Here is a 27,458-nt window from a genome sequence, read left to right on the forward strand (position 1 = left end):
GTCTGCTGATTTTCAGACAGGTGCTAAAGTAGATGTTCAGCCTCTGAAATACCAAGGGCATCCCTACTGGTTGAGAATCATATGGGGAGATCTTAATGAGACCTTTTAAGCGAGTGGGAGTCATAGGAGACTTTTGTATGTAGTGAGTGATTCTGGAGAGGTACTTTCCTGGAATAATTGCCTACCTGAAGAAAAATTTACATAGGCACATTTACATACATATAAATATATCCTTACACTTAGGAAGTTGTCACAGTATAAATCAGGAATGATCTCTTCATTGACAATCCCATAATAAAACTCAGGAACCCAGACAAGAGGAATTGGCTTCCAGGGATCTGAACCTTACTGCCCATACAAGTGTTGATTGATTTTAGTGCTTTTTATGATTTCTGCCTTGGCAGAAAATTTCATACTTTCTATGTTTTTTTAAATGACTGATTTTTTATTACTAAAAATAGCACAGTTGAGTACATGTAGAAAATAGAAAAAGTAGAAATTGATGTTAACTTTGTGCATTAAATAAGCAAGAAATGGCATCCCAATCATTTCTTTATTAATGAAGTTAAATATTTGTGTTTTTTGAGTAGCTCTGTTTCCTCTGAATGTTCATGTCCTTTACCCTTGTGATACCTATTGGACTTGCTTTGTTTTTTTTCATACCAAGTTATAGGATCTCTTTATATAATAAATATAATTTAACTGGCATTTGTTTGCATTGATTTCTTTTTCTTAATCTATTACAGTTTTACAAAGGCAGGGCCATTCAGTTAATTTTAGAGATAAAATTTGTCCATCTTTTTGCATTTTGACCTTTACGGATAATTCTGCTGTTGGTTTTTTTTTTGTTTTTTTTTTTGTTTTTTTTGTTAGTATTGATGTATTACTCTTGGTGCTAATTCTCACCTGCTGAGGTGATATTGCCCTGCTTGCCTTCTGTTCTGCACAAGCTTTTCTCTTCCACCTTGTTGAAAAAAGGTTTTTGCCTTCTATTAAAGTTAACTGTTGCTTTGTAACTAGCTAAGAATTGCTTAACTAGATAAGCTAACTATTCCACCTATATCCCCTACCTCCAGCCTCACACACTCCACCTCTCACCCTTTTAGAATTTTCTGCAGTGGACAGCTGTCTTGGCAGTCCTAGAGTAGGTGACTGATGGTATGCTAATACTACTAATTACACCTGGAATTCTTTGCTTATAGATAAAGAAATTTTCAGTGACTTTAAAATGATTAGAAAGAGATTTTACTTTCATAAGCTAATAATTTTTTATGGGAAATTAAGACAAAAAAAGGAAAAACTGTAAACACATTAGATATTTTTAATGTTTCTTATTTTTCCAAGTTTCAAAATTAATGTTCATTAATTTTTCTGATTATAGAAGTAATTTATGTGTATTATAGAAAGTACAGGAAAATAAAAGTGAAACTGTAAATGATCAATGATTTCCACATGCCAAGGGTAACTTCTGTTAACATTTATATATTATACATGTACATAGGTACAGACATTTGTCAAATATTTTTCAAATATGCCAGACCCTAACCTAAAATATGATAAAAGGAAATAAATCCAACTTTGAAACACACTGCTATCATTATGACTTTTTCTTCAGGTTTTATAAAATACATATTAAAAATTAATATGCATTGTTTTTACTCAAATCCATACTTCTTTTTTTCCCTCCTTGCCAGCAGAATTCCTGTAGTTTACCCATAAAGCAAACACATTCATTCATGTTCATATTTTTCTGGTTCATAATTGAAATTACCTGGTTTTGATTACAAAGTATGCTCCTACAGAACATTTCATTCAAAACTACAAAAACACACCATCAAGAGAAATAAAACCAAAGTCCTATCCACAGCTCAACCAGTTATTAACTGAAAGACCCTAAGCTCTCAAAACTAATGTTTACCCTTTTGTCAATGGCATTATGGTGGGTATTAATAATTGTGGTATCTTACCAGAATTACAAGTTGAGAATGTTACAAAGTGATTGGCATAAGACATGCACTGGGAAGCATTTAGTGAAGGATAGTTGGTACTAATAAAGTTGGCACTTTACATCATAATTTTTGACTTTTTTTTTAATAAACATATAATGTATTATTTGCCCTAGGGGTACAGGTACAGTACATAGCACTCACCATAGCACATACCCTCCCCAGTGTCCATCACCCAGCCACCTCATCCCTTCCTCCCCTGACCCTCCAGCAACCCACAGTTTATTTCCTGAGATTAAGAGTCTCTTATGGTTTGTCTCCCTCCGCAGTCCCATCTTTTTTTTTTTTTTAAGATTTTATTTATTTATTTGACAGAGATCACAAGTAGGCGGAGAGGCAGGCAGAGAGAGAGGAGGAAGCAGGCTCCCTGCTGAGCAGAGAGCCTGATGTGGGGCTCGATCCCAGGACCCTGGGATCATGACCTGAGCCGAAGGCAGAGGCTTTAACCCACTGAGCCACCCAGGCGCCCCCACAGTCCCATCTTGTTTCATTTTTTCCTTCCCTTCCCCCATGATCCCCCACCCCCACCTCTCAAATTCCTCTTATCAGAGAGATCATATGATAATTGTCTTTCTCTGATTGACTTTTTTCACTTAGCATGATACCATCTAGTTCCATCCATGTTGATGCAATGACAAAATTTCAGGGTTTTTTTGATGGCTGCATAGTATTCCATTGTGTATATATACCACATCTTTATCCATTCATCTGTTGATGCACATCCAGGTTCATTCCATAGTTTGGCTATTGTGGACGTTGTTGCTATAAACATTTGGGTGCATGTGCCGCTTTAGATCACTACATTTGTATCTTTAGGGTAAATACCCAGTAGTGCAATTGCTGGGGTGGTAACCCTATTTTCAACTTTTTGAGGCTCCTCCATACTGTTTTCCAGAGTGACTGCACCAGCTTACATTTCCACCAGCAATGTAGGAGGGTTCCCCTTTCTCTACATCTTCACCAACATCTGTGATTTCCTGACTTGTTAATTTTAGCCATTCTGACTTGTGTGAGTCGGTATCCCACTGTGGTTTTGACTTGTATTTCCCTGATGGTGAGTGATGTTGAACACATTTTCATGTGTCTGTTGACCATTTAGATGTTGTTGTCATCGTCGTCTTCTTCTTTTTAAATTTCTTTGGCAGAGGGACACAGCGAGAGAGGGAATACAAGTAGGAAGAGTGGGAGAGGGAGAAGCAGATTTCCTGCCAAGCAGGGAGCCTGATGCGGGGCTCCATCTCCTGGGATTATGACCTGAGCTGAAGGCAGAGGCTTAATGACTGGGCCACCCAGGCGCCCCCATTTGGATGTCTTCTTTGCAGAAATGTCTGTTGTTGTCTTCTACCCATTTCTTGATTGGATTATTTGTTCTTTGAGTGTTGAGTTTGGTAAGTTTTTTTAAATAGATTTTAGACACTAGCCCGTTATCTGATTTGTCATCTGATTTGTCCTTCGCAAATATCTTCTTTCATTGTGTCTTTTCATTGTCTTTTGGTTTTGTTGACTGTTTACTTTGCTGTGCAAAAGCTTTTGATCTTGGTGAAGTCCCTGTAGCTCATTATTGCCCTTGCTTACCTTCCCTTTGACACATTTCTAGGAAGAAGTTGCTGTGGCTGAGGTTGAAGAGGTCGCTGCCTGTGTTCTCAAGGATTTTGCTGGATTCCTGCCTCACATTGAGGTCTTTCATCCATTTTGAGTCTATTTTTATGTGTGTGGTGTAAGGAAATGGTCCAGTTTCATTCTTCTGCATGTGGCTGTCCAGTTTTCCCAGCACCATTTGTGGAAGAGACTATCTTTTCTCCTTTGGATCTTCTTTCCTCTTTGTTGAAGATTAGTTGACCATTGTGTTGAGGGTCCATTTCTGGGCTCTGTATTCTGTTCCATTGATTTATGTGGTTTGACTTTAGTTTTATCTTAATGATTTTCATAGGTTATTTTTCTTAGAAAGTATTAAATACCTGTACAATTTTGCACTCATGAATGTACCTTCATATTTTTTTCCATTTCCCTATGAGTATATTTAAATATCTACCCTAAATGTATCTATTAAATTAATAGATTAATTAATCTATTAAATATCTACCCTCATTTGAAATTTCCTACATAAAATTTTGTCCATGTCTGACTCTGTAATAAATTCTAAAGAAGTAAAATCTGAGTCAAATAGTGTAGGCTCTTAAAATACATTCCAAGAGTGTTCCAATATGCATTTCCAGCAGAATGTGTTTAGTGATTATTTGGAAGGAAATCTTTACAGTTCTAGCTTTCTTGTTTGGGTTTTTTCTTCTTTTTTATTACAACATTGAAATTTTTGTTTATTGAGTATGTGTATTCTTCACTTGTGAATCATTTTTTCCTGTCTTTTACTTTAAACCTCTTATTTGCTGCAAAGACTTTTTTTTTTTCCATTTGTGGCATTTTTATGGGTGCAAGTCTACTCAACTTTTTAGTTGAGATATTATGGACATGTATTGGTTGAGGTCCACAATATAATGATTTGAGAGATATAGATATAGATATAGATAGATAGATAATCACCACAGTCAGTGTAATTAATATTCATCACCACACATAGGTACAATTTTTTTTCTTGGAATGAGAACATTTTAAGATTTACTCTCAGTTGCGGTACCTGGGTGGCTCATGGGTTCAAGCTTCTGCCTTGAGCTCATGGTTTCAGGGTACTGGGATTGGGCTCTCACCTTAGCAGGGAGCCTGCCTCCCTTTTTCTCTCTCTCTGCCTGCCTCTCTGCCTACTTGTGATCTCTGTCAAATAAATAAATAAAATCTTAAAAAAAAAAAATAAGATTTACTCTCGGCAACTTTCAAATATACAACAATATTATTAACTAGTTGCATGCTGTACCCTACTTCCTAATTTATCTTATAACTGGAAGTTTGTACCTTTTGACCACCTTCACCATTCCATATAATGCAGTCAAATATGTCCATCTTTTTTGCATTTTGAACTTGTGGTGGTAATTTTGCTGTTTTTTCCATAGTACTGATGTCACATTTTTCATCCTTATCAGTTGCTTTATCAGCTCTAATTCTTAACTTGCTAAGGGAGCATTTACTGCTTATCTCTTGTTCAAATTGCTTTTCTTTCTGATTGAAATGAACATAAATTTTTAAAATAAATTTTCAAAAATTCCTTTTACATTAATATTAGTCTATTTACAGTAAGTATTTTCCCATCTTATTTCCTTAAGTATGTGTCTTAATATGCAAAGTTATTTTTAGCAATGTAGTGAAATTACTTTTTCCTTTGTCATTTTAAAATATTTATTTGTGTATTTTTTTTCCCACTGTGATATGGTATAATTATCCCAGTATTTTATATTATTGGTATGAATATCACTTTTTACTATATTTCTAGCATAAAATCTAATGTATGTTTTCAAATTATTATCCATTTGTTCCCATCACCCCTTTCTGGATAATTTTTACTTTCTCCCTGAATTTTTATGCTTTTTAAAATCATATAATAAAATCTTATATGGGCCATTTAGGGTCTTTCTTCAGTTCCGATGATCTTTTCTTCACGTTGTCTTTGGTATATAGATTGCTGTTTTGAATGATTTTGTTTTCACATTGTATTCCAAACTTTATTGCAGCAGTATAGGAAATGCATGGTTTTAGCTTGTTGCTTTTTTGACATCATTACTGTCATTGATTCTTAAGTTTTTGGATGAAACATTAGTCTCATTGATTTGTAACCGATTTTGGGGTGGATTCTCTTGTGTTTTCACCTTAGAGAATCATATTATATTATTTGCATAGTATAAAAACCTTGTTCTATATTATTTGTATCATAATTTGAAAGATTGGTTAATACTTCCAGGAAAATTATAGTAGTGATACATCATGTCTTGTAGGTAATTTTTTTTCTTTTTTTTTTCAATTTATTTATTTTCAGAAAAACAGTATTCATTATTTTTTCACCACACCCAGTGCTCCATGCAATCCGTGCCCTCTATAATACCCACCACCTGGTACCCCTATAGGGGTGATTGTAGTTTTATAATTTATTTGTTAAAGAGAGATGTTCTTGCTTTTGTTCATCAAAGGTGATTGTTCACAGTGCAGAATGGTCAAGTGTTTCTTAACAAAAGGCATGAATAATAAATTTATTCCTCTATTTACTTTGTAACAGTCTGTGAACAACCACTTTCTAGGGACTGATATTATTCTGCCATCTACTGGTTGGAATTAAAAGTCCTCATTTTAGACGGAGTCCAGAAAATGTATCTCCTTAAAAACAACAGCAAAAAAACCCAGAAACCCCAGTAATGACAAAAACTATGAGAAATTTTTGTAGCATCAAGTCTTTACACACCCAATTACCTAATAAATATGTAAAACCTATGATAACTCTTGGTGGATATAGTGGGTCAGATAATCAAAGAAAATATTTTTTGGCATCAAATAAAAATATACATTTTAAATTGCTTTGACCTTTATTTAATTGATTAATCCATATAAATTGCCAACTATCTAAAGTCTATAACATTTTTAAAGGATTTTATTTATTTATTTATTTTAGAGAGCATGGGCCAAGGCATTGCACATGGGAGGAGGAGTAGAGGGGGAAGGGAAAGGGAGAGGGAGAGAATCCTAAGCAGACTCCCATTCTGGGCTTGGAGCCCCACAAAGGGCTTGATCTCATGACCCTGAGATCATGACCTCAGCCAAACCAAGAGTTGGAGGCTTAACCCACTGAGCCAGGCAGGTACCCCCAAAAGTCTGCAACATTTTATCTAAGCATCCACACCCACTACTGCATGCCTTCCTTTGGGGGACAGTGGGCAGGGAAGACATTCCCCATCCCTTTTAAATGGTTTTTAGCAAAGAGCCTCATTATGAAGACACGTACAGAGTAAATATTTTGCAATAACAAAGAATATAATATGCAATATATCCAGGTATAAATAAATCTGACAAACCTAAAATATTCAAAGGGCTTTTTATATTGGCTTGCCCATATGGATGCTAGGATCGGATCACTGCTCCAGCCACATGGCTTTCACTCAGCCCCAACAGCAACATATTTACAGAACCACACAGTAACTTCTGAACCAGCTGATGCAAATTCTTTAGAGTACCATCCATGGGCTCAAAGAAAGCCTGTTTCTCAGCTATGGGAACAGTAAGAGTGGCATAACTACCCACTTCTAATTCTCCAAAATACTGTCTCAGAGTAAAATATTCTCATACATAAAGCATTCTTTTCCTCAGGATGGATATGACTGAAAACAGGAGACTTCTTCCTGATGCCTCCTGAAGGCTATCAAGAGTACACATAGTCCCATATTTCTTTTCTAGATAGAGCTGAAAGAGCAAGGTTATATTTCCTGCAATCTTAGAACAAGAGGAGTATAAAGCTGATGACAGCAGCCAAGGTCAGGTATTTCATTGTGTAGAGCCCCAACCGCCGTTCTAAGTCCACAGAGTGTTCTGGTTCTTTACTGGTCCATCTTCCAGAGAGCTGTTACTATACGGGTAGAGGCTTATCGTCCTTTGCCTGTCAGCACCATCTGTTTAGATATGAGTCAAAGGGCAGGTCTAATTTTTACTGACTCAAACAACTTTTTCCTAATTGGGAAACAAAGTTTATCACTTGCAAGTGAAGGAAATATTCTTCCATCCAGGAATTTGTGATTCATAAAAACTCTAGGGGTGCCTGGGTGGCTCAATGGGTTAAGCCTCTGCCTTCAGCTCAGGTCATGATCTCAGGGTCCTGGGATCAAGCCCCACATGGGGAATCTCTGCTCAGCAGGGAACCTGTTTCCCCCTCCCCCTCTGCCTGCCTCTCTGTCTACTTGTGATCTCTCACTCTCTTTGTCAAACAAATAAAATAAAATCTTAAAAAAAAAACTAATTCATGGTAATCATTAACCAAAACATACTCAATATAGAATCCTAGAGTCAGTAATAACATTTATTTCTTCATACTAGGCAAAAATTTTTACTACAGTTTTTTATTAATGTCTTCAACCTTCTCTAGATGAGAAAATCACAGATTTCCTAAAACCTTCCGTATATCATGTATACAGACACACATGAAGATGTCACTTAAGCTCAAAGACTGGGGAAAGAGTTTTCTAACCTTCAAGATTGCTCTCCCTTCCTGAGCTCACCCAGGCCCTGAAATGTTGACTTTATCCTGCAAGAGGAGTAGGTTGTGGATTCCATTGACACTGTCCACTTCATTCACTTCTTGGGTTTCAAAATATTCTATATTCATCCTCATCACTGATCTGGGAGCTAATTCAGCCATGCACAACAGGTTCATGGCTCTCATTCAGGGAACCTCTATGTGTAGACCAAACTCAAGAAGATCTCTCTCCACTTAGCTCCCAGACCCAATGTCTAGAAATGGATGAGGATTCACCTGCTGGACACTTCCAGTTAGTTCACATTCCCAGTGTACAACACCCTGCTGACGTGAAGTATCTACTGTTGCAGAAAAGAGAAACCCCATCAAGATCTCAGTAGCAATCAGGGTTGTAACTTTGAGAATAAAGTCTGATGAAGCCTTGATCTTACACAGAGTCAGGAGTGGGGAGGGGGCTTTATTCAGGAGAATGACAGAATTAGCCATCTTATCACAGCCATGAACCAGACCTGAACTATAAACAAGTCACCAGCTGGACGCTTTATCTTTAAAAATCATGAAAACAACTGATCATTCTGGTCCATTGCATTTGCCTGGGGTTGTTACTAAACCTTAGTGACGTCACAGGACCCAGTTGTTCTAGTCGAAGAAATCGGCTGTTTTTGAATACTTAATCGCACATGTGTTTAGGATGCAGTTAGGGAGATGAGTAAAGATGGTGGTATCAGGCACAAGAAACGTGCAGGACCTAAGCAACCCCTAAGCTCCAGGCCTGCACAGAAAGAGTGATGGGTTTTTCCTCTAGTCCACCTTATTTTTGACCCCCCCCCCCCAACTGCTGGCTTTCAGGAGACTAGGGGCACAGGAAAAAAAAAAAAGCTCGGCAATAGTCTAACTCCTTAACAGTCTTGTCCAGCTCTTAGAAATGCCTTCACGCCCCAGACCTAACCTCTTCCACAGCCCCAATAATTCTATTCTCCTTACCCAAATTGGGCATTTGATCTATAAAACCTTCTTTTATTAATATCAAGGATATAGTCCTGAGAAACATTGTTCTCTCACATTGTAGATTTGTGTCTGTTTGTCTGATTGCACATTTCTGTGTACCCTCATTTTGAAGACTCTGAGCCAGGTGGCCACTTGGACACAAAAGAATAGAAATCCAATTTCCAACCCAAACACAAATCTTCATGTAACAGGTTTTCATCCTCTACCATTATAGTTTCCAGGGAAACAGGAACAGGATTCTCCGCAGTCCCGTGGCCCATGGAACAATCCTCTCAGCTTCTGAGTGATGATTGCTTTCTTACCAATGACTACCCCAGCTCCACTGTGTTCCTGGGGCCTCCAGGAGAAATACTAGCTCATACCAGCTCAAGCTTTCTTGTCCAGAGCCTGATACTCTTTTCCCTGATTTCCTTAGAATCATTAGTCCAAGTTCAAATCCTAGAAGAATCCCCTTTCTATCCCTTCCTACTAAATTTTATCATGATTCTTTGTGGTGAATGCTGGTGAATGTGGTGAAAGCTCAAGTTAAGGCTTGGTCTGACTATAGATCTGTTGCTGTCAGTCTTCACCTGTGGGGCTTCATTACATTCCAGGAAAGGAAGGAGCGTGAGAGTAACCAAAGAGTAAGCACAATCTTCAGCCCTATCTGTACTGTCGGTGGTCAGAGAGAGGATTATTTGGTGCTAAATTTGGGGGGAAAGGGAGTGGGAGGCTGGCAGATGCCCCCTTTTATTTTATACACAGAAATAATGTTTTAAACTGTTCTTTAAATATCTGAGAGATTTTAGGAAAAACAAATCTCTTTCTTTGACTAATGTGAAAAGGAAAAAAAAATGAGGATGGGGGAAATCGATAACCAAGAAATCTTGTCTGTTACTTTCTCATAGCTATCGTGCAGGTAATTTGAATGTTAAAAAATCAGCAATGTGATCATATCTGCACCCAAATCCCTTGAAACGAGAAGTGCCCTCTTGGAAACATTGATTCTGAAGACCTGGAAGATGATAAGCAGGTTTCATAGGCTTGGCTCCTAAGAGCATAAAACACACAACCAACAGGGTGAGAATGACAAAATCACTGAAGAGCAAAAGAAATCACAGGGAGACACCACGACAGACTGCCCTCCAAAGATAGCTATGACAGTATCTTCCATCCTACGTGTGTCCTGAGAACTTTGCCATTTCTCAAAACGTTGAATCTACTTCACCTCCCGTTAAATACGGGAGGGCTTGGTAATTGCTTATAAAAGAATTTGTTAGAAATAATGATGCATGACTTCCAAGTTTATGTTAGAGTTTATCATCCTTGACACTACCGATACTTGAGGCCAGACAGTTCTCTGTGGTGGGGCCCTGTCCCATGCACGGGGGGCATTCAGCAGTATGCGTGGCTGACGTCCACGAGATGCCAGTAACAGCCCTCATCAGTTGCGACAACCAAAAATGTCTCTGGACATTGCCCAAAGTCCCCTGGAGGACAAAATCATTCTCACTGGGAACCACTGGGTTAGATCATGAAAGACGATAGAGCTTGGTCACTGGGCCCCTCATTTTTTTGAGCCCTCGGGCCCCATGTAAACAGTGCAACAGTACTGATTCCACCAGTCTGTCAGAAAAAACAGATGTCAAGGAGAAGTTAGAGTGAGGTGCTCCTGCACCCAGGGCCAGCTGAGATCCCAGCTGAAACCTGTAAGCCTCAGATATAGCAGTGAAAATGTCTACCAACCATCAAGTCATCACCAGCCATCCAGGGGGGTGTGTTCCAAGTTAGGATCATGCATTTTAGAATAATTTGTTTCAAAGCTATAGTAATGGGGAGAGTTTGTATCGAGAGCCCCGATCCACTGCACCCCTGCCTGCCTGCCTGCTCCCTCGCTGGACACCTGCCTGGAACCATAGCCCAGAGTGCACGACATCCTCATACTATGAGACAGCTGAAAAGTGTCCCCTTTCACACATGCCTGAAGGACAGAACCTACCTCAGAGTTCCTTGGGAAAGATGGACCGTCACCCAAATCCAGACGACACAAAGCACCTGTTTCCACCACCAGATGCTCCTGCAAGTCTTCAACCCCTTCAGCACAGACCACAGCCAGGTTGCCTGGAGCCACGCCGCCCTCCATGACCTCCTCTCCAGCCTTCATCGCTGCCTGGGACACAGGAAGCCCAGGGAAGAAGACAACCCTGCCTGTCTGTGTCTGGGGATCGTGGTCCGGAAGGATTTCCAAAACATCCATCTCTATCTGAAGGAGAAGAAACACAGCCGCTGTGCCTGAGCATCAGATGAGAAATAGCTGAACCAAAATCATGAACTTAAAAAAAAAATGTATTGTCTAGAATGGATTTACAGAAAACATCTTCAGAGAGAACATGATCTACTTTCTTAAATAAATGACTTTATGATGTAATTTTTTAAAGTCTGTTTAAGTTTTGGGGTATATTTTGCATTTCCAAAATATAAAGTCCAATCCTTTATGAAAAAGTACTTGAGGATAGTATTTTATTGAGGACATGTGTCAGTTAAATGAATGCCGGCCGCTATAACTGATCTATAGGAAACTATAACAGAAATTATATAACTGTATACCTTTATATATAATATAATATAGATTATATATATTATATTATATAATATCTTATGTAATATGTTATATATTATATAACTATAAAAGGAGTTTCTGCTCAGATGACTCCACAGTGATTCAGGGACACCGGAACCTTCTCTTCTGTGACTTTGCCATATTCCGCATAGGACTCCAAATATGTCTGTAGTACTTGAGTCTATTCCAACCATTTGCAAAGGGGAAACGTGGGGTGGATCACAGAGGATGATTTCAGGGGCCCAGACCGTACCAGTGCAGGGCAATATCACTTCATCAACATTTGTGTGGCCCGAATTTATTCTCATGGGTGGTCTCAGTGTAAAGAAGTTTCCACTGAGAAGCAGACTTCTGGGGTGACTCATAAAGAGGAAACAAGTTCAATGAAAAAGAGTAGGCTTCATTGTTAAATTATTCGTACTAATGCTTTTTTAAGGGGAAAAATAATCAATAAGTTGGCAGCACACACTTTGAAAAGTCCAAACAGCTGACCTAAAGTCTGAGACACAATTTAAACCAGGGCAAGATTAATGGCTATCACTCTTTAGAGTTGATAGCATCACTGACCCTTTGTAAGAAGGATTCAAGTTGATTCCCTAAGGCACAGCCTGACACCAGAAGGGTAGAGATGAGATCTCAGAACACTCTATAAAATCAAAGTTATATCCTCATTAGGTGAGGTAGGTGAGCAAGGCAAGAGGAGGTGGTTCCTTGCAGGTCCTTGGGGCTCACTGAAATAAAAGAGGAGAGTGAGTCTTCTACTGATAACCAACCTTGTGATTCTCATCCTGCTACCCTAAATACTGAAAATACAAACTTGAAGGAAATTTTCTTGCCCATAGACATTTTTTTGGTCTTGTTTTCTTTTGTTTTTAAATCCCCCACTGGCTATTCCATTATAACTTTCCTTATAGAACCAAGAGGAATTTATAAAGAATCTTCAGATCTGTTGAACTCCCACATTACATAAAGCATACTTCTGTAGTATTTGCTCGTATTATTCTTTCTCCTATAATTGCCATACTTGTTTTCCTCGTGAATATTGACGGTGCACTGGAAACAATGGAGACTGGTACTGGATGCCTAGAAAAACAAGTTGGGTAAGAGGAAGTCTCTCCCCTTAGGTATTTTACAGACCACTGGAGGGAGATATTCCAAGGAGAAAATAGGGCAGGGCTGGGCTCAGTCCCTTTGGGTGCTTTTAAAAAAAAATAGTATATCCTAGTTAACTTGTAAAGAACAGAAATTCATTAGTCACAGTTCTAGAAGTTGGAAATCCAATATCAGGGTGTCTCTTATAAGGGCCCCAATTTCATCAGGGATATGGCCTTGTACTCTCATCACCTCCAAAGGGCCCCTACCAGATAGCATCATTTCAGGGTTAAGATTTCAACAATTTCCAAACATTCATTAGCAGTTCATTAAAAGCTCCATGACTGCCATCTAAAAGAGACAATATAACCATCCTTAGTACCAAAGAAGAGTAAGTAGGTATATTAGCAAGAAAGAGCAAGTGGGGCCAAGAACTGAGAATCCACATCTTCATTTTTGACCTGAAGTCACACTCTGCTTTTTACCTGCCAAACTGTGGAAATCGAACTGAAGTGGAGCCCAGTCTCCCTCTCAAATGGATGGAGAAAAGAGCATCCAATTGATTGTTCATTATTGTCTCTAAGTTATCTCCAGAGCACCTCAGGATAAAGGTCATTCAGTGACGCTTCAGGAAAGATCTACCACAACTCATGGATAAATAGCCTGGTTGCTGTAGGCCGTGTGAATGGGGGAGAATTTGAGTTTAGATGTGTGGCACTCTGTAGGACACCAGGCTAGTTATTTTTCTGTGATGACCAAGTTAAGGCAAATTTGAGATGAGACCATCCTTGGGGCTTCCTCTAGTGCTGGGCAAAAGCTGAAAATTGTGCTCTTGCAACACAAACCCCAGGGCCCTGTGCACCTGAAAGCAACTAGAATCCCAGTGGTTTCAGCAATAATCCCAGTAGATGTTGTTGACACCAGGAAGAGTAGAGTGGATATTTCAGGCATGGTCTCATATAGTTCTAGCAAACATGGCCATGATGAAGCAAAGCAGTTTGGTCACTCATGAATGCCTCCTGGTAGGATGAGGAGATCAGAGAGCATGCTGCAGTTATCATGACATATTGAGCCAGGGCACTTGCCCCATGCCAAGGAGGGCCAAGTGAGTCCATGACTAAGAGCTGGTATGTCAAAGATGGCTATGTACCTTCTAGGTAAAGAGTAGGAATGTAGAGGGGTAAGGCAAGGTAACTTCCTATGCAAAATGAAAAGAGTTCAGAATAGAAGGTGAGAGTAAGTTTGTCACATGATAATAATCAATATTTACACGGTTTTGAGTTTAGGACAAAAAACTTTCCTTTTTTTTTTTTTTTTTAATAGATCAGTTTGCAACTGATCAGTTTGCAACTGATCTATTCCTCTAAAAGTCCTTTGGGAAATTTGAAATTATATGCAAAAATCTAAACAAAGATTCAGGGGTGCCTGGGTGGCTCAGTCAATTAAATGTCCCACTTTTGGTTTCAGCTCATGATCTCAGGGTGGTGAGATAGAGCTCTGCATTGGACAACATTCTCCAAGGGGGGGTCTGCTTGAGATTCTGTCCCTCTCTCTCTCTGCCCTCCTCCTGCTCTCTCTCTCTCTCTCTCTCTCAAATAACTAAATAAATCTTTTTAAAAAGAAGGGGCGCCTGGGTGGCTCAGTGGGTTAAAGCCTCTGCCTTCAGCTCAGGACATGATCTCAGGGTTTGAACCCCACATCAGGCTCTTTGCTCAGCAGGGAGCCTGCTTCCCCCTCCCCCTCTGCCTGCCTCTCTGCCTACTTGTGATCTCTCTCTGTCAAATAAATAAAATTTCAAATCTTTTTAAAAAATCTTTTAAAAAAAGGATTCACATTGATTATGTTCTTTTACTTGCTGATTTTTACTACCAATGGTGCAAAAATGAGTTGTTGGAGAGTGAACATATCTTAGGTATTACAATGATTGCTGCTCTTTAAATCAAACCTGTTCAACAAAATCCTATTCCTTATTATTTATTTTCTCACTATCTCTTAACTTGTTGGTTTTTCTTGAGTATCTTATGTGAAGTATTGACACTGAGTTCATGAAAGTTACAGAAAATGCAAGTTTAGAGCAATAAAATTTACATCAAATAGATGGCTCACCAGAGGACTCTTCATCATTTGCTTGATTTCAAAGCTGTATTGTGAGAGGTGAGAGGTGGCCTTCCCTTACTTAGTAGCTGCCATTATTGTCTGTTTATGTTGCTTATGTTGGAGCCTCAGTGTGAACTGGGCTTTAGAATTAAATGCAAGTAGTTAATATTTGATCATTTAATTCTACTAAAGTTATTAAATACAATAATTATATTAATTGCTGAAAAGGAATAAATATTGAGAATATCTGGATGAATATCAAGCAGTCGGTGAAATTAAAAATTATTTTCTGATATGAAGCAAAATTAGAAGTTAAGACCTAATAATACATGTCAGGAAAATACTGTGAATTTTCAATTGTTTTGAGTACTTCTAATAAATGTTTAAGTATATCATTGCAGTCATCATTATTATGTATTGTATTGGTACAATTTTAAATTTGAATATGATTTTAATACATTACTATTTATGTAAGTATAATAAAATTTGCTCTGAAAACTTAGTTATAAAGATAAATTAAATGTTAATAACTTTTAAATTTACTTATAGCTTAAAATTTTTGTCAATCTTAATCCTGCATTGGATGAGAGAGTCAAGTTTGGCACTATTTTCTTTCTATGTATAAAGTACAGATACATAGAGAGGACACAAATAGATACAGAGGATAACTGTGTCATTAAAATTTCATGAGGGATTCAATTAGCAAAAAATATCTAAAATGACTCTGGGGTCAAGGGAAGGGGAGACAATAATGAAATGAAATTGTTGAGAAACACTGCTCTAAACCCATTTGGTGAATGCAAAATGAAAAACAAAAACAAAAGTAGAAAGTAAGAGGAACATCCAGAAAATGGAAACTAATGCGTCCCCATTTAAGAGTGTGCACAAGGGAAGATGTTCAGAGAACCTAGAGCCACGGTTCCCAGACGTGCCCACCCCAGCCAGACCAACAGCATCTGCAGGATCCCCAATGGCCCTGCCCTGCTCCTTCTTGGTGGCCCTGGTGGTGCTCAGCTGCCACTCCCTCAGCTCTATGGGATGTGACCTGCCTCAGGATCACAGCCTGCTGCACTGGAGGGCCTTGACGCTCCTGCGACAAATGAGGAGAGTCTCCACTTTTTCCTGCCTGAGGGACAGAAATGACTTTGCCTTCCCCCAAGAGGTGTTTGATGGCAAGCAGCTGCAGAAGGCTCAAGCAATCTCTGTCCTCCATGTGACAAACCAGAAGACCTTCCACCTCTTCTGCACAGAGGCCTCACCAGCTCCCTGGAACACGACCCTCCTGGAGGAATTGTGCTCGGGACTTTCTGAGCAGCTGGGCCACCTGGCAGCCTGTCCCCTGCTGGAGGCGGGGGTGGGAGAGACGCCCCTGGTGAATGGGGACTCCATCCTGAGGAACTACTTCCAGAGAATCTCCCTCTATCTGCAAGAGAAGCAATACAGCCCTTGTGCCTGGGAGATGGTCAGAGCAGAGATCATGAAAGTTTTCTCTTCATCAACAACCTTGCAAGAAAGGTTAAGGGGCAAGAAACGAGACCTGGTTCAACATGGTGATGACTCTCACTGACAAATAATATCGTACCTCCTTGTGTTCTACCAGGTCAAAGACTCTCATTTCTGCTACAATCATGACACGGTGGAATCAATTTGTCAAATGTTTTCAGGAGTATTAAGTGACATCATGTAGAGCATATCAGCTCTACAAGAACTAGTTCCTTTCAGATGACTATGCTGATCTATTGATGTATCTATTTAATGACTTATTTATTTAACTATTTATAAGATTTAAATTATCTTTGAACAACATTAGGTATAATTTCTCTTTGTGGTTAAGAGAAAAAATATATTCTTTATATTTATTCAATTTATTATTTCCTTTCTTTATTAAATATTTTGTATAGAAAAATTATTGTATTTATTATTTTTTAAATAAACAAGTCTGAGGGGAGCCTGGGTGGCTTAGTGGGTTAAAGCCTCTGCCTTCAGCTCAGGTCATGATACCAGGGTTCTGGGATCAAGTCCCACATCTGGTTTTCTGCTCAGCAGAGAGCCTGCTTCCCTTCCTCTCTCTCTCTGTCTGTGTCTCTGCCTACTTGTGATCTCTACATGTCAAATAATAAATAAATAATCTTTTTTTTAAAAAGAGAGAGAGAGAAACAAGCCTGATTATAACCTGAAGAGAGAATGGATTATACAATGCACCTACTCATTATTATGTTATTCACGCTAAAAATTAAAAACAGACTTTCTCTAAACCAGTTTGTGAATTGCTGTCAGGATAGAAGTGGACATTATAAATCCAATCCTGCTTTGTATCATGGATTTTTGTGGAGAAACCAACCTAAAAATAATAATCATTTTGAAGTAGTACCAATTATGTTAAGTGATATTATAAGAAGGGGGAAAATGGAGTTCTCTCAGCAGAAGCTGCAGTAAGTCATTGTCAGGAAACAGAAACAGAAACAATAGATCTCTTCTACAATTGACTGATGGAAAATGGATATTTGAGTCTGTGATTTATAAGCAGCTCTATTAACCAAAAGCCTGCGAGCAGAAGTGGACATATCGGAAGAGTAGAGCATGAGAAAAGAACTTAAGATTGATTCCTCGATAGGCACTTGAGTGGCTCAGTGGGATAAGTTTCTGCCTTAAGCTCAGGTTATGATCTCAGGGTCCTGGGATGGAGCCCCACAATGGACAGGGTCCCTGCTCATTGAGGAGTCTGCTTCTCCCTCTCCCTCCACCCTCCCCCCAACCCCCACTTGAACTCACACTCTCTCTCTCAATAAAATAAAATAAAATAAAAAGATTAATTTTGTAAACTTTCAAGTGGTAAGAGAGAAAAGAGCCACAAAGGAAACAAAGGTGAAATGGCCCTAAGGCAGTAGGGTAAGAGAATACTGGTCAGAGTATTTCAAAGAAAAAAGTGCTTCAAAGAATTAAATATTGCAAAATGTGGATGGGAAGTGCCTACCACCCTGGGATATAGGGAGCATTGAAACTTTAGTGAGAGCTGGCTTGCCAGAATTCATCAACAGAAACCATATTGGAAGGTAAAGGGAGAGAGTGAATAAGAGAAGTGAAGTTAATGTGTTCAGAGAAAATAGTTGTGAGAGATTTGCCTTCTGAAATGCAACAGAAAACAATGGGAATTGGAAATTATGTGCATTTTTTTTTCTGCAGAATTCCCTCATTTGCAATGTATGTGTCTCTGGGTCGATTCATGGATTTGAAACATTAGCAAATCATGTCCATCTGTTTAATATGTATTTCTTTTAAAGCATGGCACATTTCATTACTCACAATGCTAATTTATTATTATTTTGATTCCTACAGTGTGGAATGTCAGTAGGCTGCTCTGTGGATTGGAACCACGCAGAAACCACAGGGCAGCAGATGGAAGGCAAGGTCGCTGAAGAGAAGAGCTCCTGATGTCTTTCTCTCACCTGGGAGTCACTTTAGTATTGTCCTTCCCTTCCTGGTCAGATTGCCTTTGAGTCCCTGTTGCCTCAAAGCATCCAAATGTGATGACAGTTTTCTAGCAAAGCTGAGTGGAGAAAGAAAAAAAAGAAAATGATGTATTGAAAGTGATGGAAACAAATGGTCCAGGACCTTCTTTTTCCATTTTCTCTTCCCTAGTTTGGTACTGAATCAAGAAGAAATGGAAAGGAATTGAGAAGAGCAAGACAACTCCTGTCCAGAAAATTACTAAATTAAAACAAGCATACTCATTTTTAAAAACTCTGAACCAGTGAAGCAAAAGTGGCTAGTTTTATCTAGCATCCTATGTGGCCTCACTGCCCCATATTTCACTGTGAGACAGAGCATGAGGAATCCAAGGGCTCAGGAGAAGAGGACTGACTCAATAATGCAGGGATAGTCATTCCTTCAGTCAAAGCCTCGCACAGCAGGGAAAGCTACACCGAGTCCCCTGTGGCCTCAGAAACTGAGAACAGAAGAAGGACTCACAGTCTAATGACTGAACTCCATATAGAAATCAACATTTAACAAAATAAAACTGCAGTCACTATTTAAGGTAAAACTTAAAAAGGGGGGGGGGTGATAATTTACCCACCCCCGTGTCCCTGACACTCGCATGTAGTACATAACGTTTACCTTGTGTCCTCTGTAAGACACAGAAAAATATGACACTTGGGTACCTGACAGAAAGAAGAGGAATTGGTCACAGAAACACTTTTGGGTCTTGGGTTGTTGATTGTTCATGGGACAAAAACAAACCCCCTCTAAGACAGTTTTGCTCAAAACTGGAAGTGTGCTGAGCTCACTCCTCACAGCCAGGTAGAGAGAAGGGGAGTGGGCGAGGGAGGGAGGGAGTGAAGAGGGCAAAGGTGGAACACAGGTGGCTGTGGGCACAGCATGAGATGCAACCCGCCCTGCTCAGGGGGTATGAGATTCTATGCAGAAAGGATACATGGATGTGCAGCCGAAATTAGAACAGAAACACCAAGCTGTGCCAAAAACAAACAAACAAACAAACTAGGAAACCAGCCTGGGTTTCTAATGATGAATCATTAGAAGGACAAGGCAGAAAGAGGTGGAAATGCCACTTACCTCCCTGGTCATGAGACACCCCCCTCCCCTACCTCATCCAAACAGCACCCCTGCATGGCCATCCTTGGAAGTCTTCTTTTGTACACAGAATCCAAGAATACTCTTCATCATTAGTCATTATGCCCTAAGCAATTAATAGGAACATTGGCCAATGACCAAGGTGTGGGAAGACCCCAGGGAGTGCTTGTCAAACAGAGGGACCACATCCTTTCTGAAGAGGAGGGATGCTGAGGGATGAGGCAGCAGGGCTGAAGAACAGAAATGAAAATAGAGAAAACAGAGCCCAGGAGCAGAGGTAAAACTGCATTCTCAGCAAGGAGAACAAAGCTGCCTACTTGTGACTGTAACACAGACATTTTTTTTTTTCTCATTTGAAAGCTTTGGCTCCATTTACATAGAAACATCTCAAGATCTGGACAAATTAAACTTTGATGAAAAATAATCGAAATCAGTAGTGTCTTCCAATCTCTTCTAAGTAAAGCATATGTAAAGAAAACCAAATAAAAATTAAAAGCCATAAAAAGTGCCCAGGAACATTCTGCAAATGAAAACTACCCTATTGTATTTAAGAGTCATGAATGGAAAGAACTGGAGAGGAACTGAGGGCCATGACACACCTGACTGGTCCCCCAGACAACCAGAGTCAGCTATGGCAGAGATTTTTCAATTGTCAGACTAGGAATTCAGAATGACTATCATTAATATGCTGAGGGTATTAATGTATTCATATTCTCATTCATTTATTCATTCATCTATTTTATCTTCTATGTACTATTTAAAACAGATTTGAACAGCAGGACGCCCTTTTAAAAATAAAAAAATAGTTTTGTTCATATAATATTTACCTTTATAATACATTTGAATGTAACAAAATTTGTTCATCTTATTTTTGTAAAACTGTTTTCTTTATGAAATTCTTCACCAGGAGATTTTTCAGATTTGTTAATTCTTAAAAAGAGAGATAGCCTGAATTCGTGACCAATTTTGAAGAATGAATGATAAATTCAAATCACCCATTCATTTCTTGTTCATTGTTTTAAAACTGCTTATCTTTATGCCAGATTATGTAGTTATTCTGGGGACACAGAGGTGAATAAAGCAATTGTAAAGCTTATTCTCTTTGAGCCTTCCATTTTGAAGAGAAAGAAACATAAAACGGGAGAATGAGACAAGATGGCCAATTTAGTTGGCCTACTTCTGAACACCTACAAACTCAACAGGAGATTATAGAGAAGAAGAACAGCAATTCTAGGAGCAGAAAAGCAACCACTTTCTGGAAGGTAGGATGTGGAGAGAAGTGAATCAGAAGCCACGGGAAGAGAGGTCACAGCAGGGAGGGGCCTGCTCCCAGCAAGCAGTAGAGCAGTGGAGCACAAAATCAGAACTTTTACAAGTCTCCTCCACTGAGGGACGTCACTTCAGGGGTTAAACAAGGGATGGAGCCCTCATGGGGACAGTGTGGTCTCAGGACCTGCAGGGTCACAAAAAGATCAGGGGTGTCTGAGTGTGGCAGCGCTCCACACTCAGTATTGGAGCAGGGACACTGGCTACAGAGACAGAGCCAAGGGGTGGGCTCTCAGCTTGGGGTTACCTTAAATCCGAGACACTATCAGGCCACTGCTCTTTGATCAGGGGCCCCACAAGTGGCAGATACGGGGACACCCCTCCTTTTTCCTCCAGGAGGAGCAGCACAGGAGCACGCAGCAGGAATCTGCTGGGTTTGGAGACTCCAAACAGGGCTGTGAATCAGAGATAGACATGCTTGGTCACAGCTGGGAGAGCACGGAGTGCAGCCAGAGACAAGGGAGACGGGAGGGATTGACTGCTTTTCTCTGAGGGCACACTGAGGAGTGGTGACCCGAGCTCTTGGCAACTCTGAGCAGAGACTGGGAGGCCACCATTTTCATTCTCCTCTTCCAAAGCTGTATGGAAAGTGTTCAGGGAACAAAAGGCACTGAGAGCAAAACGGAGCAGACTGCTTAGCCTGGCCCCTAGCAAAGGTGGTACAATTCTCCCTTAGGTATAAACACTTGAAAATTACTGCAAGAGTCCCTCCCCCAGAAGAGCAGCAAGAATATCTAGCCAAGATCAAGCTCACCAATCAATGAGAACTGCAGAACTCCAGAGCTAGGGGAATACCCCACATAGAATTCATGGCTTTTTTCCCATTATTCTTTAGTCTTTCAAATTTAAATTTTATTTTTTCTTATTCTATTTTTAAAATTTTTTCCTCTTTTCTATTTTAACATATTTTAACTATTTTATCTTATCAGTTACTTTTAAAAAACTTTTTATAATTTTCATCTTTATAGTCATATTCTCTCCCTTCATCATGTTTACCCTTATTTTTGTATATATATATATATATATATATATATATATATATATATATATATGCTTTTCTTTCTTTAAAGTTTTGGGAGGCAGTTTCTTCTAACAGACAAAAATATACCTAAAATCAAGGGTGTGGCTCTGTTCTATTCACCAGTCTAATCATATTTTTTTCCCTTTCTTCTCCCCCCAGTTTTGGGTTTCTTCTAATTTGGTTAGTGTATATTTTTCTGGTGTCATTGTTGCCCTTTTAGTATTTTGTTCTCTCATTCATCTATTCCTCTCTGGATAAAATGACAAGGCAGAAAAACTCACCTCAAAATAAAAAGAACAAGAGGCAGAACTGAATGCTAGGAACCTAATTAATTAGGACATTAGTAAGATGTCAGAACCAGAGTTCAGAATGGTGATTATAAAGATGCTAGCTGGGCTTGAGAAAAGCATAGATGATACTAGAGAATCCCTTTCTGGAGAAATAAAAGAACTAAAATCTAACCAAGTTGAAATCAAAAAAGCTGTTAATGAGGTGCAATAAAAAATGGAGGCTCCTACTGCTAGGATAAATGAGGCAGAAGAGAGAATTAATGATATAGAAGAACAAGTGATGGAGAACAAAGAAGCTGAGAAAAAAGAGATAAACAACTACTGGATCACAAGGGGAGAATTCAAGAGATAAGTGATACCATAAAACAAAACAATATTAAAATAATTGGGATCCCATAAAAAGAAGAAAGAGGAGGGGGCAGAAGATGTTGGAGAAGATTATAGTGGAGAACTCCTCTAATCTGGGGAAGGAAACAGGCATCAAATACCAGGCACAGGAAAACACCTCAAAATCAATAAAAATAGGTCTGCACCCCATCATCTAATAGTAAAACTTATAAGTCTCAGAGACAAAGAGAAAATCCTGAAAGTGTAGGGGCCTACTTAGCCAGAGCAACTCCATCTCAGTTAAACAGACATTTTGTTGTTTGTGCAGTCAAACTTAAACTGACCCTGCACAGAGGAACTTACTTAAAAGCAAGTCTGGGAAACCAGTAAAATATGCTCAACCAGTTCCTGATAACAGAGCCCCAATACAAGGATGGGTCAGGTCAGGTGGAGATAACAGAGCCCAAACACAAGGATGGGTCAGGTCAGGTGGAGATAACAGAGCCCAAATAGAAGGACGGGTCAGGTCAGGTGGAGATAACAGAGCCCAGAATGCAAGGATGAGTCAGGCCAGGTGGAGACAATCTCATTGGCCACATGGCCTTTGCTCTATAGAAGCTAGTCTGTGAAGCTGGGGGTGGTCTCTCTCTCTGTAAAAGATGGCCCGGCCAGTCAGTTTGATTCTCTGTGCTGGCATGAAATAAATTGCTTGACCTTCACTTTGTACCAGTCTCGCTGCTTTGATGATGGACCCCATCATGTGGGGGCTCGTCCAGGATCAAATGATGAGGCCTGAGCCAGCATCAGAATTTCCAGGAAAAGGGGCGCCTGGGTGGCTCAGTGGGTTAAGCCACTGCCTTCGGCTCAGGTCATGATCTCAGGGTCCTGGGATGGAATTCCGCATCGGGCTCTCTGCTCAGCAGGGAGGCTGCTTCCCTCTCTCTCTCTCTCTCTCTCTCTCTCTGCCTCTCCATCTACTTGTGATTTCTCTCTGTCAAATAAATAAATAAAATCTTTAAAAAAAAAAAAAAGAATTTCCAGGAAAAGCCTCCAGAGGTAAGATCTCGAGACCCCATTCCGGGAGATCCTGTTCTGTCTGTCTGTGTGTTTGCGGAGCTCCATGGGTATAGCCCACGGGGGAGAAACTGGACGCAGTATTGCTCCCCAGGGCTGGAAAGGATGCGGGGTTGCCCCATCCCTCCACTGGTAGATTGCCAGGGGTTTCAAGTTCTGCTAGGCGCAGGGGACCAAGAAAATCCCCACCAGTGGCAGATTGTGTTTTTGAGTTGGGATTATATCTTGCACACCCTTAGACTTGATATATGGTCAAGGAAGGGCCGCTGGGTCTGCAGTTGTCTTTGTCTTGTCTTTTTGTTGTCTGTTGTGTTGTTTGTTACGTTTGAAAAGGTGTTTAACAACAGGGATGCATAAGATGATGAAAAGCAGACCAAAAAAATAGTTAAGGTTTTGGCATTACATGAAGTGGGAAGGAGACGGCGGAAAGAGATCAATGGAAAGGGGAAAGGTAGGTAGAGGATGGTCAACTCCTTTGATCATGGACCCCATCAAAAGCAGCTCAGGACATATAACAGTAGAAATATTAGACTGGCAGCAGATCTGTCCACAGAGACTGGCCAGCCAGAAAGGACAGGCATAATATTTTCAGAGCACTAAACTAGAAAAATATGCAGCCAAGAATACTATATCTAACGAAGCTGTCATTGAAAATAGAAGGAGAAATAAAAATCTTCGAGGACAAACAAAAACTAAAAGAATTTGCAAGCACCAAACCAGCTCTACAGGAAATATTGAAAGAGGGTCGTCTAAGCAAAGAGAGACCCTAAAAGTAACAGACTAGAAAGAAACAGAGACAATATACAGTAAATTTTACCTTAAGGCAATACAATGGCACTAAATTCATATCTTTCAATAGTTAACCTGAATGTAAATAGTTACCCTAAATGCCCCAATCAAAAGACACAGGGTATCAGAATGGATAAAAAAACAAGACCCATTGATATGCTGTCTGTAAGAAACTAATTTTAGACCCAAAGACACCACTAGTTTTAAAGTGAGGGGGTGGGGAACCATTTATCATGCAAATGGACATCAAAAGTAAGCATGGGTGGCATTCCTTATATCAGACAAGTTAGATTTTAAGCTAAAGACTATAGTAAGAGATGAGGAAGGATACTATACCATACTTAAAGGGTCCGTCCAACAAGAAAATCTAACAATTTTAAATATCTATACCCCTAACATGGGAGCAGCCAATTATATAAGCCAATTAATAACAAAATTTTAAAAATCAACAATAATGCAATAATAGTAGGAGACTTTAACACCCTGTCACCGAAGTGTACAGATTATCTAAGCAAAAGATCAAAAAGGAAATAAGGGCTTTAAATGACACGCTGGACCAGATGGACTTCACAGATATATTCAGAACATCCCATCCCAAAACAACAGAATACACACTCTTCTCTAGTGCACATGGAACATTCTCCAGAATAGATCACATCCTGGGTCACAGATCAGGTCTCAACTAGTACCAAAAGACTGGGATCATTCCCTGCATATTTTCAGACTGCAATGCCTTGAAACTGGAACTCAACCATGAGAGGAAAGGTGGAAAGAACTCAAACACATGGAGACTAAAGAGCATCCTACTAAAGAATGAATGAGTCAATGAATGTGATACACTACATTAATAAAAGGAAGAACCAGAACTATATGATACTCTCAATAGATGCTGAAAAAGCATTTGACAAGGTACAACATCCTTTCTTGATCAAACCTCTTCAGAGTGGAGGGATAGAGGGTACATACTTCAATATCATAAAAGCCATCTATGAAAAACCCACAGCAAATATTCTCAATGGGGAAAAACTGAGAGCTTTTCCCCTAAGGTCAGGAACATGGCAAGACTGTCCACTATTATCACTGCTATTCAACATGTACTAGAAGTCCTAGCCTCAGCAATCAGACAACAAAAAGAAATAAAATGCATCCAAATCAGCAAAAAAGTCAAACTCTCATTCTTTGCAGATGATATGATACTTTATGTGGAAAACCCAGAAGACTCCACTCCAAAACTTCTAGAACTCATACAGGAATTCAGTAAAATGCCAGGATATAAAATTAAAACACACAAATTAGTTGCATTTCTATATACCAACAATAAGACAGAAGAAAGAGAAATTAAGCAGTTGATCCCATCTACAATTGCACCCAAAACCATAAGATACCCAGGAATAAATCTAACCAAAGGGGCAAAGAACCTGTATGCAGAAAACTATAAAGTATCCATGAAAGAAACTGAAGAAGACCCAAAGAAATGGGAAAATGTTCCATCCTCATGGATTGGAAGAACAAATATTGTGAAAATGTCTGTGGTACATAGAGCAATCTATATATTTAATGCAATCCTTATCAAAATACCCCAACATTTTCCAAAGAAATGGAACAAATAATCCTAAAATTTATATGGAACCAGAAAAGACCCTGAATAGCCAGAGGCATGTTGGGGGGAAAAAAACGAGGCTTGCAGCATCAGACTTCCAGACTTCAAGGTCTATTACAAAGTTGTAATCACCAAGACAGTATGGTACTGGCACAAAAACAGACACATAGGTCAATGGAACAGAATACAGAGCCCAGAAATGGACCCTCAACTCTATGGTCAACTAATCTTTGACAAAGAGGAAAAAATAGCCAATGGAAAAAAGACAGTCTCTTCAACAAATGGTGTTGGAAAAATTGGGCAGCCACATGCAGAAGAATAAAACTGGACCATTTCCTTACACCACACACAAAAATGGACTCAAAATGGACAAAAGACCTCAATGTCTTGGAATCCAACAAAATCCTTGAGTAGAACACACACAGCAACCTCTTCAACCTCAGCTGCAGCAGTTTCTTCCTAGAAACATACCAAAGGCAAGGGAATCAAGGGCAAAAATGAGCTATTGGAACTTCATCAAGAAGTTTTGCACAGCAAAGGAAACAGTCAACAAAACAAAAGACAACAGACAGAATGAGAGAAGATATTTGCAAATGACATATCAGATAAAGAGCTAGTATCCAAAATCTACAAAAAACTTATCAAACTCAACACCCAAAGAACAAATAATCCAATCAAGAAATGGGCAGAGGACAAGAATAGACATTTCTGCAAAGAAGACATCCAAATGGCCAACAGACAAGTGCTCAAAGTCACTTGCCATCAGGGAAATACAAATCAAAACCACAGTGAGATACCACCTCACACCTGTCAGAATGGCTAAAATTAACCAGTCAGGAAACAACAGATGTTGGTTAAGATGCAGAGAAAAGGGAACCCTCCTACACTATTGGTGGGAATGCAAGCTGTGCATTCCATTCCAAGCTGTGCATTTTCCATTCCAAAACAGCATGGAAGCTCCTCAAAGAGTTGAAAATAGAGCTACCCTATGACCCAGCAATTGGACTCCTGGGTATTTACTCTAAAGATACAAATGTAGTGATCCAAAGGGGCACGTGCACCCAATTATTTATAGCAACAATGTCCACAATAGCCAAACTATGGAAAGAGCCTTGGTGTCCATTAACATATGAGTAGATAAAGAAGATGTAGTGTATACACACAATGGTATACTCTGAAGCCATACAATGGCTTCAATGGTATACAATGAAGCCATAAAAAAAACAAACAAACAAACAAAAAAAAAACACCTCAAAATCTTGCCATTTGCAATAACGTGGATGGAACTAAAGGGTATTATGCTAAGTGAAATAAGTCAATCATAGAAAGATAATTATCATATGATCTCACTGATATGAGGAATTTGAGGGGCAGGGTGCGGGTTCATAGGAAGGGAGGGAAAAATGAAACAAGATGGGACCGGGTAAGGAGACAAACCATAAGAGACTCATAATCTCAGGAAACAAACTGAGGTTTGCTGGGGTGTGGGGGGAGGGATGGGGTGGCTGGGTCATGGACATT

General features: G+C 39.5%; 1 protein-coding gene across 1 annotated transcript; it reads left to right on the plus strand.

Moving 5' to 3' along the window:
* Positions 1–15,792: 15,792 nt before the first annotated feature.
* LOC116570231 (interferon alpha-1/2-like) lies at positions 15,793–16,632 on the plus strand. The gene has a single exon (XM_032307001.1). The coding sequence runs from the start codon at positions 15,891–15,893 to the stop codon at positions 16,485–16,487; it is 597 nt and encodes a 198-aa protein (XP_032162892.1). The 5' UTR covers positions 15,793–15,890; the 3' UTR covers positions 16,488–16,632.
* The last annotated feature ends 10,826 nt before the right edge of the window (positions 16,633–27,458 follow it).

This window comes from Mustela erminea, chromosome 12 (assembly GCF_009829155.1).
Source record: "Mustela erminea isolate mMusErm1 chromosome 12, mMusErm1.Pri, whole genome shotgun sequence".
In the NCBI taxonomy this organism is placed as follows: domain Eukaryota; kingdom Metazoa; phylum Chordata; class Mammalia; order Carnivora; family Mustelidae; genus Mustela; species Mustela erminea.

Coding starts and splice junctions, on each gene's coding strand:
- LOC116570231 (XM_032307001.1), top strand. CDS start 15,891: ATGGCCCTGCCCTGCTCCTTCTTGGTGGCCCTGGTGGTGCTCAGCTGC.